Source organism: Rhopalosiphum maidis, chromosome 3 (genome assembly GCF_003676215.2).
Source record: "Rhopalosiphum maidis isolate BTI-1 chromosome 3, ASM367621v3, whole genome shotgun sequence".
Lineage (NCBI taxonomy): Eukaryota > Metazoa > Arthropoda > Insecta > Hemiptera > Aphididae > Rhopalosiphum > Rhopalosiphum maidis.
In genome coordinates, this window is record NC_040879.1 from 17,881,993 (window position 1) to 17,901,792 (window position 19,800).

Below are 19,800 nucleotides of genomic sequence, written 5' to 3' on the forward strand. Positions count from 1 at the left end.
TTTTATAAATTACTATTATAAAAAAAAAAAAAAATTGTACCCATTATAAATGTTCAATAAATATATAATAAAAAAAAACAATAAATAACTATAATATGATAAACTAAAAACTTCATTAAAATGTTTAACTGCGCATTGGATATTCTCGGATTTATTTGTACAATAACGTTTTGGATTGCCTAAGACCAAAATTTAATTTTGAAAATGATATGTTATTAAAAGAACGTCGCCAAAAATTGTTAGTTTCTACAAAAGGACGTTGTCGCTGAAAATAAACTAAAACTGATTATAAAGCCATTCTAGAAACTTTATAACACTTGAAAATTAATGAAAATTTGAAAGGCGTGACATATTTTTGTTTTGTCTTTTTTAACAAAACGTTACGATCGCTAAGAAAAAAAGAATATACAAACTTAGAAAAAGCTTATTTTTGTTAACATGCTTAATAAGTGAATAACCCGTAAGTTGAAAATATGTATACTTATTTTCATGAAAAAAAAAAATTGTACGAAATTACCTATACTAAATTCTTTAAAAAATACCAGCAAAACGTCCTCTTAGTAAAAAAAAAAAAACAAATTATTTAATAACTTCAAAATGTGTGATTTTATTCTTATAAAACTCTAGAGTAAATATTCAACGTTAAATGAAGTTATATCTATTTATAATTTAAGTTACAAAATACAGTTATTTACTTCATCTGAAAAGTATAAAATAATGTTTTGTTTTTTGGGACTATAAAATCCCCTGATGTTTAAAATTTACAATTTAAAAAAAAAACATTTATTTGAGAATACCTTAAGATACTTACTTTTTATTAAATAATTGGTACTTACATACCTATATATGTAAATTCATAATTTGAATTCGATTTTAGAAATTTATTTTCAATGCGAAGAACTTTACATTTTATTACATATTTGCGTAATAGCGTGTTACGAAAATACTATTATATTACATTTATATAAGTATGAATTTGTTCCCTTGCCATAAACTTATATTTTCTAGCGTTTAATTCGTGACAGGAACAAATTGTTCAATCCCAATTCCAGATTTCAGTTACTTATTGGATACACATATTTGAAAGTAGGATTGTTATTTGTCAGTAGGTATGTCCCTATATGTATGTATAATTTATTAATTGTTGTGATTTTGTGAAATCAATATGTTCTATTTACCAGAACCTTTTATAACATCAATCATGAGGATAAAGCAGTATTGTATACTTACCTACTGTTATTTTATTTTGTGAGTTTAAAAATGCCTAGAATACCAAATAATAATCGCATGAGACATAAGTTGTTAACCGAGTTCGGAGAAAATTTGTGTTATACCGATGGAGTTATTTTATTCTGTAATCTGTGCGAAACAAGAGTAGGTATTTTTTCACCAAGTTCCTACGTAGGCGGCGGCCTAGCATGGAAAATTAAACAACCCAAAAGTTTTTATTATTTTGTACAGGGAGCGAGTGACCGAATAAATAATATAATCTGATAATTGTACGCACTTTCGTGCAACAATAAATAATAAAAATAAATGAATATCACACAACTGTAGAAATTTAAAATGATAAAGACGGGCGTCCAGATGAATAATGAATAATAATAATTTCTACGTGACATCATGATTATCAAACATATAAAAAATAAAAATAAACAATGCTAATATTACGGTGCTTCAATAGACCTTATACTGGTATACTTAGTATAAGGTCTATGGGTACTTAAGCCATTAAATTTCATATGATAACTGGAATGCTCTCCCGCCATAAGACTAATGTAAATATAACTAAAAGAGTGTGTAAGAAAAAGACAGCAGATAAGAACGGCAGCGCTATCTTTTTTTATCACATATAATAATACAAAATATTACCATTGATTATTATAAATACTAGTATTTATTTATATTTATTTTTACTTTCTTGATTTTTAATCAAGTAAGCATGGTAATTGAAATTAAAAAAGTCTGAATTTTTAAAACTTCCAGAATTTTTGTTAAATAGGAAAATGATAAATATGTAACTCAGGTATAATGAGTAGGTGGATAATTAGGCTAACTTTAACAGAAAATATTAATGAGAGATCCGATATCACCCCCAAACGGCATAACGATTTGAATCCACAAAAACGTCGGCGTGAACAGTCCCAAAATTTATATTTTTTAACTTTTCTCCAAAACTTTTATAGCTAAAAAGTTGATTGATAGCTTATTAAAAAGGGATTATCGAGTAGATACAAAATGTAAGATTAAAAATTTTCAAAAAAAATTATTCAATTTTTCACAATTAAAAAAAATAGTTATTTTTTGCTAGATTTTCATTTAGCGCGGTAGATTACCAAAACTGGAGAACGGATATTGTTATTTGGGATCTTGTTAGATTCACATTGGCTAGGAGAAGTGCTGTGAAGATTTTCAGAACTTTATCTTCAATCGTTAACTCACTACAAAGCTATAAAGCTGGACAATATAAAAAGCGCCCAATAAAATGTGTTTTAATTTTTTTTTGAAGCTCTGTAGTGAATTAACTATAAGAGATAAAGTTCTGAAAATCTTCACTGCACTTCTCCTAGCCAATGTAAATCTAACAAGATCCCAAACAACAAAATCCGCTCTCCGGTTTCAGAGATCTATTTCACTAAATGAAAATGAAAATGAAAATAAAATACATTATACATACATACTGCATACAATTAATACATTTTTAAAAATTAAAAATCAAGAAAGTTTACATGCCAATCTCTGACTTGGCAAACGTTTTTTACCAGTATTTATAATCAATGATATTACTTATCAATAAAATGTTGTTCGTTTAACGTTTTATATTTTGTTAGTTTAAAAATATATATTATATTAAAATTTCAAAGACAATTTTTTGATCGAGTAAAAAATATAAATCCTATACGCAATACACCCCGCTATGCACTTTAGAATTACAAAAAAATGACAATTATAAAATGTTTATTTTTTTGTTATTGTACTTTAAAAGTGCATACACGATACACAGTGTCAACAACTGACACAATATAAACAAGTTTAAAAGTCATCCCTTAAGCATAAATTAAACAAACTTATTTTACTTAACCACATGCGTAATCTGAGTTATACGTATAAAATTGGTAACATATATATTGATATGTTTACAAAGTTATTTTGTGTGTTATAATATTATATAATCAAATATAAATTGTACGTGTCCAATACTTTTTATATTTAATTGAGCTTTTAATTTTAAGAATCAAATTAAAACAATATCGTGGTAAATGAATTTAAGATATTAGAGTTATGAGTAAGACAAATATAGCAACGCCTTTTGTGTGCGCAATCCCTTTCGGGCGACACTGCTTGGCAAGCATTCCAGTTATTATATAGAATTCAATGGCTTCAGCTCGCCACTGTTCCGCGGTTGCCGCCGGATAAGTACTTAGGTACCTCTATAACAATTGCAGTTGCCGCGCGTCAACAACGACGGTTGCACGAAAAAAGACAAAGAACGTGCTTACCAAGGGCGTGTGGGTCTGAACTCCTGCCGTTGATTGACAGAATTTAAAATCGTTAAGGTACAAACCACTGATTGTGTAATAGTTTTTATGAGTTAAACAAAATTTGCAACCTCCCTTTGAAAAATTCCTGGATACGCCCCTGGTGCTTACAGACACAAACTGCTCACGACGGCGGTGACGTTTCACACGTCGATCGCGACACAAAAACTCATTTTTTATTTTTTGCGTTGGAGCTGTACGAGCTTATCGCGGGCAAAGGTCACCGAGTCGTGATCGCGAAATATCGTAGCGCAATAAAATAATAATATAATATCTTGAACAGGTGTTGATTAGGTGATTTATTGTCACACAATATTTAAAAACAGAAAAACCTAAAACAGCGGGACAGCGTCAACAAGATCAGATTAAAATTACACAACGATTAGTATTTACATCATCTATGCAGTTAAGAAAAACAAAAAATACTCATACAAATCTTACATCTTTTAACTGCATTTTTTTAAGCATATTTAAACGTTTTAACTGTATGCTCGCTTGCACGTTTTTACCATATTCGGCGCCACAAGCTCCGAACCACCCCCTAAGTATAAGTTATAACTAAAAGTATAATAACCGCGGTTACGAGTACCGGATAAAGAGACTACCTAACCTAACCTATACGTTAAAAAACGGGACTAGACCAAACATCATATTATTCGTTCAGAAAACACGAGGTATCGAATTCAGGACAAAAACGTCGACATAGATATATTATAATAAGAAAAATAGATAATATTATCAATAGAGGTAACCATAATAATAATATTTAATATAATAACAATATACATTATCATATAATACTATTATTACGGTCTTTGGGCGTGTTACACTTAAAACATACAAGTATTGTACACGATAGTATCATTATTATACAAGTAAAAATTCGCTCGACGGACGACAGCCTCACCTAACCAGCTTCCGTCGGGAATCAGTAACGGTGTGGCGAGTTCTGTGACACGATCGCGTTCCTGTGGGATCCGGCCTGGACCGGCTGGAACGGTGGCACGCACGTGCCGAGGCCGTGGCGGATGTTCTGCGGCGGCGGCGGCGGCGGCGGCGGTTGCGCCGTCAGCGCGGCTGCAGTGGCTTGCGGCGCGACCGCTGTCGGCTGGTGCTGCGGATAAGGGGCGTCGTGGAGTTTGCGCAAGTGTTTCTTAAGGTCGAAGTTCCGGCAAAACCCTTTGCCGCAAACGTGACATGTGAATGGCTTCTTGTCGTTGTGCGTGTGCATGTGGAACGTTAGGTTGTACACCTATTCGGTAAATCGGCGCACGAGAAAAAGACAAAACAACATTTTAAAACCATATCACGAAAACAAGTAACGATAATCGCACCGTCCCGAGACTCTTTTGGCGAGTGCGTTGTGGGGGGGGGGCAGATTTGAAAGAAGCTCGACTCAAAAAGATCATGACGAGAACACGTTACGGTCCCTTACAATTAAGTAGTGGTGTATAAACTTCACTTACTACGTTTATGTGCAACAGTTAATGCGAATTAACTCAATGCGCATTAAATTAATTCGCATTAGAGAACGGGTTTATATGCGCCTAAAATATCAAGATTAGATGTTGAATAAAATTATAAGTTAATGCTTTATACTCTGGATATTATGACCAAAATAATAAATTATAATTTGACATTTTAAAATTCCCGCTAAAATATTAATTGGCATTAAAGCGTTTACATGCATTTCTTAATCCCGGAGTAAGAGTTAATTCGATTCGTCAAATCGAATTCAATAATAAATGCGTTTATATGCACCTAACTCTCGGACTAACTAAGTGCGCATTAACTGCTGCGCATAAACGTAGTAACTATGATATATTATAGTTACTACGTTTATACACTTGTGTTATTATATAAATTAAGTTTACGGTAACATGATTATTTTTATTATTCTATTATCCATGTAAAATCATAGTTATTTAGAATTATTTATTTGTTTTTATTTTTTTTGATTATTTAATGTCTTACTATTATTAAAAATATCAGTCTTAGGTAAATATATTATATATATTTATACCAGTAATAGGTATAAAATTAAATTTAAAAAAAAAAAAAAAAAAATGGAAGTTTTATAATAATACATAAGTCAATACCAAACAGGTGGTATTACCTTACAGTCAATAAAATAAATGTATGATGGTAATTTAATTGTAAAAAAATATTTAAAAGATTGCTTAGGTTTATATTTTTAGTTAATATTGGTAGGCACCTACTTAAAATTTAATTTATTTTTTTTTCATTTAGCTTTTTTATTTGAGTATTAATGAAAATTATTTTGTCTCTAATTTATAATCATACATGTGGTTTAGGCTTATTAGAACTTTGGGTTAAAATTACGCAGTCTCGGTTTAAATTCATTTTAAAACTTTGATAAATTAATTTATATTACGATGTGGAGACTCAAAATAGTTATTAAACTTGTTGCGGAAAGATTCACATGCATTGATTGTATACTAAATGCTTGAATTTTTTTTCCAGCCCACAAATGAGGAATATAAATGATATAGTCTGACTTCGAAATTACAAACTTATGTTAATACTAACATGATGTTTGAAAATGTTTGGAACCACATACATTTATTAGTTGTAATTAGGAGACAACTAGTATGCGCCCAAGTAGGCTACTCATTGCAAAATCACGTGAAATCTAGGCATTTTTTCAGCACTCTCACTCAAACTAAAAACAATCAAACTCGTTCTCGTGGTTTCAGGTAATTAATCTACTGTCATACACTATTCTCGTTGATTTTTTGTGAAATCTTTCTACTTTTCTGTCGTAATGTTGAACTTGTTGAAGGTCGTATAAAGTGCACTTGATCTTAAACACTCATTTCATCTCGTTCAAAGCGCTAAAACCACTCAAACACTTGTTCCTATACTTGGATATATAATTACTAATTAAAAGTCTAATGAAGAATTTCGTTGTTTCCCAAACCAAAAAATAAATAAATGTCAAATAGACTGCTTTCTGTTAAGTGAACCGATTTGGATAATTTTACTGTCTGATCGTAATTATCTATTCATATTTTAAACTAAAAAAGTAAATATAAAATACATTTTCATACTTGTACAGTACTTAAATAATAACTATATATAACTAGTTATATTTATAACTTCTAAAGCATGTTTTTAATTTAAAAATTTTAAGGTCCTATTTCGTATTCGTATATTTAATATTTACTTCAGAGTTTTTTTTTAATAATTATCCAAAATGTATTCTGGAAAATATTAATAAATAAATGTTGCGAAAAAATGATTTTAGCCTTAAGGTATATTATATAAATATATCACATTTACATTTTATAAATTTAGTCAGAATAAATTTATATGGCCAATATTATTAATAAATTCTTTTAAACTGACATTTTATTTTTTTTTGTGACATTTATATTTAAGGAAATTATATTGGTATTTTATAGGGCTCAGCCTCCCCTCCACAAAAAAATTCACCTAATCTAAGATATGGGTCAAATCTCTATAAAATAAAAAAACCTAACGATTGAAAATCATAAAAATAAACATAATAATACGCAAATGCTTAGCAAAATATAAAGATAAATTAAATTGTAGGTACCCAACTCGGTATTTCTAATTCACCGTGTTGAGCTTAATATAATAATACATTCCTTTGATAATTAGTCCCGGTCAGGCGTATCTATGATGACATTCGACATTATTTACCTGATGGAAAGCTTTGTGGCACACGGTACACTTGTACGCTTTTTCCACACTATGCGTGAGTTTGTGATTCTTGTAGTTGCCCTTTTGGTGAAATCCTTTGCCGCAGTATTCGCACGTGTACGGCTTGTATCCCGCGTGTATCCGCGTATGCGTATTCAACGTCGAGCTCCTGTTGAACGCCTTTCCGCAAATAGCGCACGTGTGCGGCTTTTCTTCAGTGTGTATGATCTTGTGGCGGCACAGCGTGGACGCTTGCCGGAAACCTTTGCCGCACACCTATACATCCCACGAATACAATATACAGTAAACTATATTAAATGTATGGTACAGGGCGATTCTTTTAACGTAAATCAGGCAATAGATATATGGAATTCATAACTCTACCGATCAAATTGACCATCGTAGAAACATGTAAAAATAGTAGGTACGTCCTTAAATGTTTATAAAAATAATAATAATTCCTGGTTTAATGTAATATAAAATCACCCTACATATATTATACATATATCATGCGATCACAGCGATACCGAAACCATTTGCCGTGGACCGAGGGAAATGCATAGTCCTACATAAAACGTATACCACTGCAGTAGGTAAATAGGTTTTCAAAATACGGTTGCATTCAATAGATTCTTAAAGTAAAACTATATACACATATCATAATATAAATATAATATATCGACATTTTATGGTTAATTAAGTACTAACATAACAACATGTACATAACGCGTGTATTTCATTTAAATATATCAACCACTAATTTGCTTTTATTACTTTTGACCAGCTATATTAATTTTTTTCGATCGTTGTAAAAAAAAGCGCATATTAATTCAATGTCTCCTCGTTCGACAAATGTTACATACATGAAAATATTATACATATGTACATGGATATACCAACCATTATCTATTTTTATCGCTAACATATGTTTAAATATTAATTATGCAATGAAGACTACCGAAATATACATTTGAATTTTTTTTTCATCATTCGGAATCTGAATATTAAAATCAAATATAGCTGTTATTTGATTTTATATTTTTTGTAATGTTATATGTTAATAGTGTTGATGTATAATTTTTAATTATTAAATATTTATTATTTTATATAATTATTTAATATTTAAGTGGTCACAACAATTTGGCCGTATGTCAAATTGGATGCATAATATTATAATAGATATATTATCTACACGTTGATCATATTTACACATTGATCGCAATTTATACCCATAAAATAAAATAATGTTAAATTTAATTTTAAATTATACATGTGATATGATTTTAAATTAATTAATTTAATCATTCAATTTTAATTAATTTTTTTGTTCAAATGTTTTTATTATTTTTAATTTGTAATGACATTTATTGAAATATTGAAAATAATAATTAATGGATTGTATACAATATAGGTTGGTAATTATGTATACATTACTATAGGCATTTAAGCAACAATTATTACATTTATAATTTAGGTACTAAATATATTTTCAGTTGTACTTAATGTAAAACTCTTATAATTAAAAATACTGAAAATTACAAAAAAAATTAAAAATTGTCTGGTTTAATTGTACAAATTCTTGTATGTCAATAATATTATTATTTTTATGGTTTAATAAAACACATGATTAGTATTATTGTCTGTTCTAGTTAAAAAAGAAATAAAAATTACTGTCTATTTCATTCTAGGTTGATATAGATTTTCAAAATTTGTTTAGCGATTACTTAAATTTCAAAACTGTTTTTGAAAAGAATATGGATAATTTAATCAACATTTTGAAAGAGAGAGACAATATAAATCTTAGGTAGATTTATGTTGTATATTTTAAATATATTATATTTAAAGCTTATACTTTGTAGAATAATAAAAATAAAATTAATTTTGTTTCCAGATTCAAAAATGTTGATAATAATGTATTTATTACATTGTATTTTCATTCTCACCTCAAAAAAATCAACTAAAGATAGTAATGGCATAAGAGGATTCATAAAATTTAGTATAAGGGACTCACAGAATTCATTCCTGGTTGTAACTCCAACAGCGGCGGAGATGGAGTTAACGTTGAAAAAGATGGCTGAAAATGGTCCAACACGGCCATGCTTGTTAGTTGTAGGATCATTATTTGATCCTAAACAAATTCTAGTATACTTCGATAACATTAAGTACAAAATATTTTCTGCTTATAAGGCGTTTGATATATGCTTCAAGATATTCCATGTTGAAGACATGGAATATCCTCTAGAATCGGGTGACGTATGGCTGTTTATACAAACTTTTTTTACAACATACAAGCTAAGTATGATAAATCAAACGTATTATCAAAACAAATTTCAAATGAATTAAAATCAAAATGAATATGATAAAATGCGTAGAATATAATATGAGGTATACACGTGGTATATACTTTCTGTTTTTGATCATGATTATAAATAATTTTATTATTATTTCTTTGTAATCGTGCTATGAATACCTATTATACATTTTATTAAATATTATATACCCACCAATACAGTTTATTAAATTATCAAAAAATAAATAAATTATAATAATAAATAATATACACAATAATAGTTAATACCTGCTCGTTTTCATATATAATATTAGTTTTTTTGTTTTTGTTATTATAATATTATCTAATAACCTGTTACTTATATTATGTTATTTTAAATTAATTTGCTTATTGTGTAACTATTTTGTATCTATAATCTATGTATAGTCACATATAGGCACATAATATTGTTATTGTTAGTTGTGCACTTGTATATACCTACTAGACTAGTGACTATAAATAATAATTATGTATATAGTTAGATCGCCAAACTACAATATTATATATACTTAACTAATTGCATGTACATCTATACTTCTATAGGTACCTACAGATTTAATCTTTTATAAATCACCCATAATACTAAATATGTGTATTGTTTAATAATAATTATAATATTATACACTATTTTTAATGTTAATATATTTATTCGTATATCATGTGTTAGGACTATTATATACTAATATTATATGTTTAATGATTAGATAATACATTTAATAAAATATTTTAAAATTTATTCTGTTTTTATATCTTTCAAACAAATAAATTATGACACTAATCTACTATTTTACATATACCCTCTGAAATCTCTATTAAGCAGACACTGAGTATATCTGAAGTGTCACTGAAATTGTGTCCGCTATTCAAAAGGTTTAGGTTGTAGATGTTTGTAGTTTATTCCCAAAAAAGTCCGCTATTTGGAGGTGTCCGTTGGGGGAGGTTTCACTTTACTTATAAATAATATAAATATTTTTTAGATTTACCAAAACGATATTTATATGATATATGAATGATTTATTAATAATAAGAAAAAAAAATTATTATCCGTCATTTTAACTTTTGTTATTAATAATTTTATTAATTAATTAATTTTATTAAACATCTTATTAATTCATTGGTTAAGTTAACAAATATAAGTATATGCCAATAATATAAGTAATAAAGGTAATTTGTAGTTTTAATAAAATATTTTGTTTTTTAAACAAATGAGTTTGTTTAAATTAATAAAATGGTGGTTGATTCAAATAAATCCTCGATCAATTAAATCATAATCTTATCCGAAGCATTGATAAACATATTGTAGAATCAATGATACATATTATTGATTTATTATTTAAATTAACAAATATTGTACTTCAAAATCAATAAAGATTTTATTAACGCTATATTAACAAACAAATTGTTAAACCAATCTACATTTTTATTGAAAACACCAGTATATTTGGTTGAGCGAACCCTTAATCATAAAATGACACAAAGATTGAACTGATCGTCAGATATTCAGAAATTAACTATTACAGTCTCAGTGAGTGTTTAAGTTGCACCACGTTGTGCATTATAAAATACAATAATAAAGACAGACGACAGTATACTATTAAAAATATATGACATTTTAATAATAGCTGAACAAAATTTCAAAAAAGGCACTTATCTAGTAGATAGGTAACTACTAAACCAATTGTAATTAAATTTTACTCAGATATATTCTTTGATACTCGGGGAGTGTTTTTAGCTTCGTTTTTCAAACTATTTATATAGCTTTAGGGTGACTTTCACACAGAAATTTCATTTCGGCTCATGAAAATAGACTATTTTTTTTGTTTATATATAGGTTTGGCACTGGTTTAGTCTATAACAGTGTTTCCCAATTGGTGTTCCGCGGAACCTAAGAGTTCTGTAAGAAATTTGGGAAAATATATATTAATTAATAATATTTTCGATTTAAATTATGATTTAAACATAGAAAAACTACAAAAATTATATGGGGTTCCACAAAACGTTCAAGCTTCTGCAAAGGTTTCATGAGTAAAAGAAGTTGAGAAACACTGGTCTATAGAAATAGAAAATACTTATAATCTAACTTTATATCTGTATAAAAATAAATATATGTTTGTATCTTATATATTTAAAAACTAATCAACTGAAGACCGATTTTGAAGAATATTTGAAAGATTGTACTGTGCTTAGATATATCAAAAAAGTTTAAAGAGTAGTTTGAAAATATATCAAGTACTATATAAAATCCTACGCAGGCGGATTGTCCGTATTGGTTGAATTAGTTTATACAAAGCTATTTGTGCGACAATTGCCCATGAACTGAACGCTATTATATAGCGCTGTATTTTATATTTGTTAATTTTTCTTGAATGAATTCGAGTATACAGCTTAATTATAACATAAAAATAAGTAAACTAACTCAATATAGAAAGTATAAGAAAACTCCCTTAAAAAAAAAAAAAAAAATAGCCAAGTGCTTTTAATATCTGATTGAACGACAATAAATTAATATTTATGTTTTAAATAGTACCTACCTATTTACTTTTATTTTCAGAAACAATAATAAAACGAATAAAAAATATGTTTGCAATAAAATATATAATTTAATTTTACAGTTATACGAATATAAATTTAATTAATTTATATAATAAATCACTATTGTAAAACTTCAACTTCCTAAGCTGTTAAATGTTGAATAGCTTAATTAAAACCGAACTTAAACTTTTTAACCCTTAAGGTTTAAATAATATTGGATTAGACAGATTTTTTTATCGTAAATAGTTGATTTATTGAACATAGAAAAAATTGTTTTATTCTGAGGAATATCGTTATCTAAATGGAAAAATTATTAAGGTATCACAAAAATTTTAATGCCAGATTATCATTCTGAACAAGTGAAAATGAGAATTAATGTTCATCAGTCATGAGTTAATTGGTTAAGTCGAGACAGTCCAGTATTTTGTGAAAAAAAAATACGAGATATACAAAATAAGTCAATTCAAATTGGGTATTTGTATATACATGGGAAATATTGTATAGTTACTAGTTCTATTTCTTTTAATATTGTTTGTGTATAATAATTAAAGCAATATTACTGAATTTTTAACATTATTGAGCTTAAAAGTTTTATTAGATATACATTAACACAATATGCCAATATATTTATAAATTATAACAAAAATAATTTATATTGAAAAATAATGTGTATTTTATAGTAATTGACATTGTTGTCTATTGTGTGGTTATGACCATCCCGCAGTATGGTGTGTAAGGATCTGCGGAAAAAATATTTTCCTGTGTAATAAAGGCTTTTTTAACATATTTATTATGCCCTGAAAAAAGGGTACTGTCGACTAAAAAAATACAGTTATAAAACAATATATTGAATATTGATATAATGATACAAGTAGCTGATGTAAACAATATCGTAGTGGATATTATTTCAAGTAGATTATTTTGAGTCGATATATTGTTTGAAAATGATTTTATATTGTTACATTTTCCAGAGACTTAATAAGAAACCAGAAACACTTAAAGGGAATCAAATGAATTTCTACATGACTGACCTCGTGGTGCATTAGTACGTGAAGGTAAAGGTATATTAGACGGGTAATCCTCTCAAATATGTGACCGATTTAGGGTGTACACAATAATATTTCATATTGCTTAGGTTTCAGTAAGTAAGTAGGTACTTATTAATTTTTACGGTATTATGTGTGTTTGTTTACCTGCAATAAATCGAAGAGGAAAAATAAAAATAAAAACTGCGTAGTATGAAGAAAAAAAAATCGTATGATATGGTAGGTCACTAAAGTTATTACTTATTAGTTTAAAAAAACATAATACATCTTCGTCAAATTAAAAGTTTCTTTTAGAATTTTTTTATTTTTATGAAATTTATGGTATTCAAACTGAATTGATTATATCATATCATGTATTCTCTACAACTAAACTGTTTCACAGTTCTAATAAAAGTGGTGATGAGATGTTTTATTAATTTATTATTATATTTTCTTTAGAGAACGATTGACAGTTCTTCGTGAATTGAGTTAGAAAAATAATAACTAACAAAATAAAACAAATTTGAATGCAACATTAATTACAAAATGCAATTTAATTGGTACATATTTTTAACGATCTTAAACTTTATTTTAAAAGTTAATTTTTTTCAAAGTGTATTTTTAGTTAATCAATCAATTGTTTTCTAGTAATAATGTAATATTAGAAAATAATATTTATTATCAAATATCAATAATAAAATTTGACTATAGATAATAAAAGCAATTTTATATTTATTTAATTTCCAATTCTTAAGCTAATTTTAATTGTTACTTGTTATTTTAATAATTATCACAGATTTATAGTATTTTAAACAAAATTTAATTTACTTAAGTATTAAGTAGTGTTGTATTAGTATCAGCGTACCTGGATTAAATATGATTGGCTTACCATGACTGGCTGTTCCGTGGAAAACAAAAAAATTTATAAAAATTACTTATGTTAAGTACATGAAATTGTGCTTTTTTTAAATTCTGAGCAGTGTGATTAATAATACTGATTATAATATTTATGATATTGTGTTTTTTTTTTGTGTGTGTACACATACACGTTTTATAAAAGTAAAAAAAAATTGAGCTTTAATATCTTATTTTAGTAGGACGATGATGAATTTAATTGGTACTGATAGGAGGACATAATTGAAAATTCCTTTTATTTTTTAATATAATTATTAGGAAAAATAGGTTATAGTTTAAAAACAAATAACCGTAGATAATTACATTTTTTACCAAATTTTGATATTCCCATTTTCTGGGTAAAATAGTAAAATGTTTAAAATATTTTATCTTTTTTGAAATATTTATCAACATATGAAGTCATAATATTTATACAATTATATACATAATGTATGTAACGTTATAGTATGAAATTTGTTATTTCATATTTTAACGTACTGCTTTAGTTAAAGTATTTACATTAAAATTAAATTAAAACTATATTTCAGAAGATAAAAAATTATATTATATAAAAACTATATAGATATAGAACTATTATTATATCATTAAAAACCATTGATTAAATTTAAGATAAAATAATATAATTGAAATTTTAAATATTTTTAACGTTTTTACTTTAAGAACAAAGTGAAAAAAAATGTTTATTTCAATATATTACATGAAAATATAAAAATACCTATAACAATTTCTTTATACTATAACTTAGTTGCAATATTTTAATAATTAATTTAATTTATTATTAAATACATAATACGTGTAAAAGTGTAATCACAATAAAACATAATAGTATTGTACACAATATAACTGACCAATCTCAGGGAATTTATTAAATATCTATAGTTAAATTATATGGGTTATCTTTTTAATTTGGTTAGTATATAAAGTAGGACAAGTAGATAGGTACTAACCTAGATATTTCATGAAACATCTCAGTTTTATGCTAATTCTAACATAAATTTATCATTATTAATAGGTGAATTACCTAAGTATTTATTTTTAATAATAATAAAAAAAAAATTAGTTCGACTTAATGCATTTATACATATTATAGTACAGTAATAGGTAATATATTATAATATTTTTTTCACAACAACATTAATTAACTACCACTAATATTGTATTTTGTAGGTACACTATACATTAATCCACAACAAAGTTAACATATTTTTATGACAGCTAGAGGAGTTAAATTTGAAATATCAATTTTTTTAGATTTTGTATCTGGTTATTATATTATTTTTAATATTCAATATAAATGTATATATTATAGCCCTTCAACATTTTATTAATAACAGCGTGAAACATGATTAATTTATATTTTTATTTTTGTTTATTGATTTGACTAATAAAGTTAAAGGTTAGAGACTCGCGGGGTGTTTGGTACTTGGTAGTTCTCATTATGCTGATCATTTTGAGTGGTGTGTTGTTTAGTGTATATTTTAATACGTTCGCATGGCGTACAAATACGTGGTAAGGGTGCACGTCGTTGAGATCAAACAGATCGTGCAAGTGGGTAGACAATAATGCCTATGATTAGTGAAAAATCTTTTGTAAATATAACGCAAACGCTTTTACTACAGTGGGTGATGGTTATGAATTGATTTAGGCGCAATGAAATTCTGAAAAGTGAAAAGTGTTGTTGAATATGTTTAAAATGAAAGGCCAAGTTTTCAACTCGCATACTTATTAGTTATTATATTATCTAATTATTATTAGCTTTCGACATTCAAACATATAATGATTATCATTTTTATTATAGTTACAGCCCGTGTATAAAAAAATGTCCATCACATTATTTTAAGGTTTAAATAGTTATTAATTTATTTTACTAGTATACTGAGAAATACTATGACTAGGACAAACACACAACTCTTACACGGAATTCGGAATTTTTGGTTTTAATACTTGTCGCAAGACTGATATTACAGCGATTCCGATTTTCGTTATAAACCTATTACTATTACAGTATACACATATAGGTAATATAAGTGTAAAAACAATATACCTAAATATTATGAATTAGGACAATATTAAAAATAATAGTTTTATAATAGAGTATTGACAAAAATAAACAATTAACCTAGATTATTTATTTTTATGTAATAACACTAATAACTAACAGGGTAATAAGAAATATTATTATTATAAAATACTCTATGATGTTTATTTAATTTCTAAGTGTTCCTTTCTTCAATGTATTCTTTTTATTTTTTTATTTTAATCAATAATCGATTACCTTTAATTATTTTAGTTAGATTTAAAGTTATTATTAAAATCATTGCCAATTATCAATCCACCCACACATTTTTTATCAAAATCTAAAAAATGAAACTTGTAATGGTGGGAAATGAGAATATATAATATTATTGCTATGCTGATGGTAAACGAAATTAGCAATAACAAAATGATCCGATTTTGGCAAAAAGTGGAACATCCGTCCACGTTCTGCTGTCTGTTGTCTCAGACTCAACTGTGATGGCTGAGTGGGTGTCAAGGGGTGAGGAAGGTTAATCAACTACTCGTGTATTAGGGCCCTAAAATGAGTCTTTTGATATTACATTTTTTTAGTCGATATGTTTATCAGTTCAACTTATAGTAAATGCAGCAGCGTAATCCAGAATTTTTTTTTAGAGGTATTTTAATTGTATTTTTTAATACAACATGTGGGGGCTATACTCACACCGTTGTAGTCATCAATCTTCATATTATTAATATACGAAGGACGATGGTTACACACGATGCCCATACCAAACACGTAAAATATGCGTTCGTCATTTTGAAAATCATTACACATTTCTCAGTGTTTTCGTATGTCAGAGATAATTGTTTTTTTTTTTTCATAGGTAGGTCTCCTAAACTATTAGCCGGTCCGCCCTAGGGGTTTTTACAAGAGTACTAAATTTATCGCTCTAGAGAGCTTGTTTTATTCAACTATTCTTTGTTCAAGATGATTAAACTAAACAGCATTATTATTATTATTATTATTTTAAGTACAATATGAGGACGAGTCATAATAAGTCGAACGCAAATAAAACCATATATTATAACAGATGAATTAGCTTAACAGGAATTCAGTAAGTTACTGCAGTAAATCGGATGAATAATATCTTTGGTCAACAAATCATTGCGTTCAAAAAACTATTCTGCGGATCAAATTTTAGTTAACCATCATGATTTTGTGAGAACTTGTATGATTGTTTGGATTTTTTTTATCGTTTAAAGCATTGAACATAAACCACAATCATACTATTAAAAACCCATGTTAGATTGAAAATAATCTTGTTAATACGATTCTATTATTGCAACTTTTGAAAATTTTAAATCAATTGATAATTTTTAACATGATGTTTTCTATTATTTTCAACATAGAATTCATCATTTTTGTCACAAATAAACAGTTGTATTATTACATTTAATATTTTTGAATATTATAATTGATGTATTAATAAACACGCAACTATAATATACTAGAGTAAATAAGTAACTTTGTTTTCAATCATAATTTGTTCTATTTATTTCATATCACAACATTATTATTAATCTATTTATTTACTACGTAGTCATTGGCGCAAATTAAGTTTAAGCTACACTTGAGGCGATTAGAATCTAATACCAGACATGGGTATATTTGTACTTTGCAAAAGTTAAATAAACTGCCGGTTATCGTTTGCGTATCGTCTGTTAACCTACGCCAAATTATCGTACATGAGTTGGCTGTTATTTACAATTCAGTAGGTGCTGTAGTCTACCTATTATTAGTTTGAGTGGATATAAGTTATAGAAATAGACTTATGAGTGGGTTAAAGGTGTTGGAGTTGCACTGTTTTGGTGAAAGTTCATTACGATTTATAATATGGGTGGAACTTGAATAATTTTTAAGAGAGTAATATTTGCAAATGTTGGCATTTTAATTACATCAATTTTTTTTTGTACACCTCATCGCTGTTGAAGTCAATGTACGTCTAAATATATTTTAAAAGAGGTTTTGGTATACAATACGCATTAATAATTTAATTTTGAGACTGAAAAGTTTATTGTTGTCGGGGAGAAGACATAACTATATAGTTGTAGTTCAAAGTCGATCAACTAATGTAAGTATTTGAATACCTACGTATATGATCTATCCTAGTTATGCGTTTGTAAAAGTTTAGTCTAAGACATCGAAAAGAAAATAACAGCAATCAGGTGCATTTATGAGACAAGGTACGGCGATCGATAGTGGAAAGTTACAATTATTTCAAATCCCTTTTGAAATATTGAATCACGGGAATCTTGCATATGGGACATAACCGTATGTATATACAATTTATATTTTCATGACATTTATGTGTACCTTGCAAATAAACGGCCGAGCGCCTGTGTGGACAGGCATGTGTCTCGTCAGGTTGTAATGAGCGTAGAACACTTTTCCGCAATGATTACATGTAAACGTCTTAACCGGTGTGACAGAGGTGACAGCCTGCGACAATTCCTTGGCGCTGGACGGTGGCAAAACGGGCTTGGATGCGGCGAGTCGCCCGAGCGTCATCTGATGTGATGGCGGTGGCGGCGGTGGGGGCACCGGAAGTACAGGAAGTACCGGAAGTGCAGTGAGCGCCGGAAGTTCGGATGACGGCGGAGGCGGTTGTGAACGGGAATGAGCTGGTCTGTCTACCGCGGCGCACGGCACCTTGGGGTGTTGTTGATAGTGAAACAGCTGTACGGCCGTCGTCGTTGTCGTCATCGTCGTCGACAGATAACGGTCGTTATTGTTGACCGTCAGCGGTGTCCGTCCGTCGTTGGCGGTGATAGCGCAGTGCGTGGATTGCAGTGGATTGGACCTGAACGCCGGCACGTATTTTTTAAACGCCGATTCAAGTGCATGGAAGTAGTCGGCCGCTGGTGCGTTGGGCTGTTTCCGGACGTCCGGTTCCATGATGCGGGCAATAGAGAAGGTCAACGAGTCGGTCGACTTGGGACCGTACTTTTTCCGGAAACCGTCTCCGTCCCGGTTATTGCCGATCGACGTCACCGAATCCATGGCGGCGTTTGCCGGTGAAAAAATCATCTATAACACACAAACGCCACATTATGTATGATTAAGTGTAATGTATGCAGTCGGGAAAAGTATTAATGAATTTATTAATTAGTCAAATTGTTTATTAATAATAAAAGCGAATAGGTAAGGATATTGGTCATTTTATGTACTTATAATATAGTAGATATACAGAATAATATCTAAATTATTAGTTAATTTTGTTGGGAGAAGAGTATTAGTGAGCCGTGTGCCCGTGTTTATGGCCCGGTCTCAACCCTGAGAGGGCACTAATAAGTATGAGAAATTGTAGAGTTGGAGATTATATATTGTTGTGGGTTATTTTTTTAAAACATTTTACCTTCCATAGGAATTGATTACATTCAAACACAATTTCTATTGAAATGATTTGATTTCAAATTCATTATGCATAATTGTTACCAATATGTAGATTGTAGAGTGTATGGTACCTATAGCCGGTATATGTGTATAGCACATTACGGATTCGAGCATATTTATTGCACCAGCGACAGTCCACCGTTCATAATAAAAGTAAAGTATAATTGAATATTCGGTCATTCGGTGGTTTGTTTTAGGGTATTTTTTTTTAATTTAAATTTATTTGAAGGCTTACTCGCCAAAAATGAATAGCTTATATCTTGCACTTAATAAAAATAGAGTATATGATATTAATTTTTTTTAAATTGTACATTATTTTTA

The 19,800-nt window shown here is 28.3% G+C and overlaps 1 protein-coding gene across 1 annotated transcript; it reads right to left on the reverse strand.

Annotated features, from left to right (window-relative positions):
• Positions 1–4,467: 4,467 nt before the first annotated feature.
• Positions 4,468–19,113, reverse strand: LOC113559419 (fez family zinc finger protein 1-like). The gene is made up of 3 exons (XM_026965230.1): positions 18,400–19,113; positions 7,227–7,502; positions 4,468–4,791 (listed from the first exon to the last, which is right to left on the reverse strand). The coding sequence occupies exons 1-3, from the start codon at positions 19,111–19,113 to the stop codon at positions 4,468–4,470; spliced, it is 1,314 nt and encodes a 437-aa protein (XP_026821031.1).
• Positions 19,114–19,800: the final 687 nt, after the last annotated feature.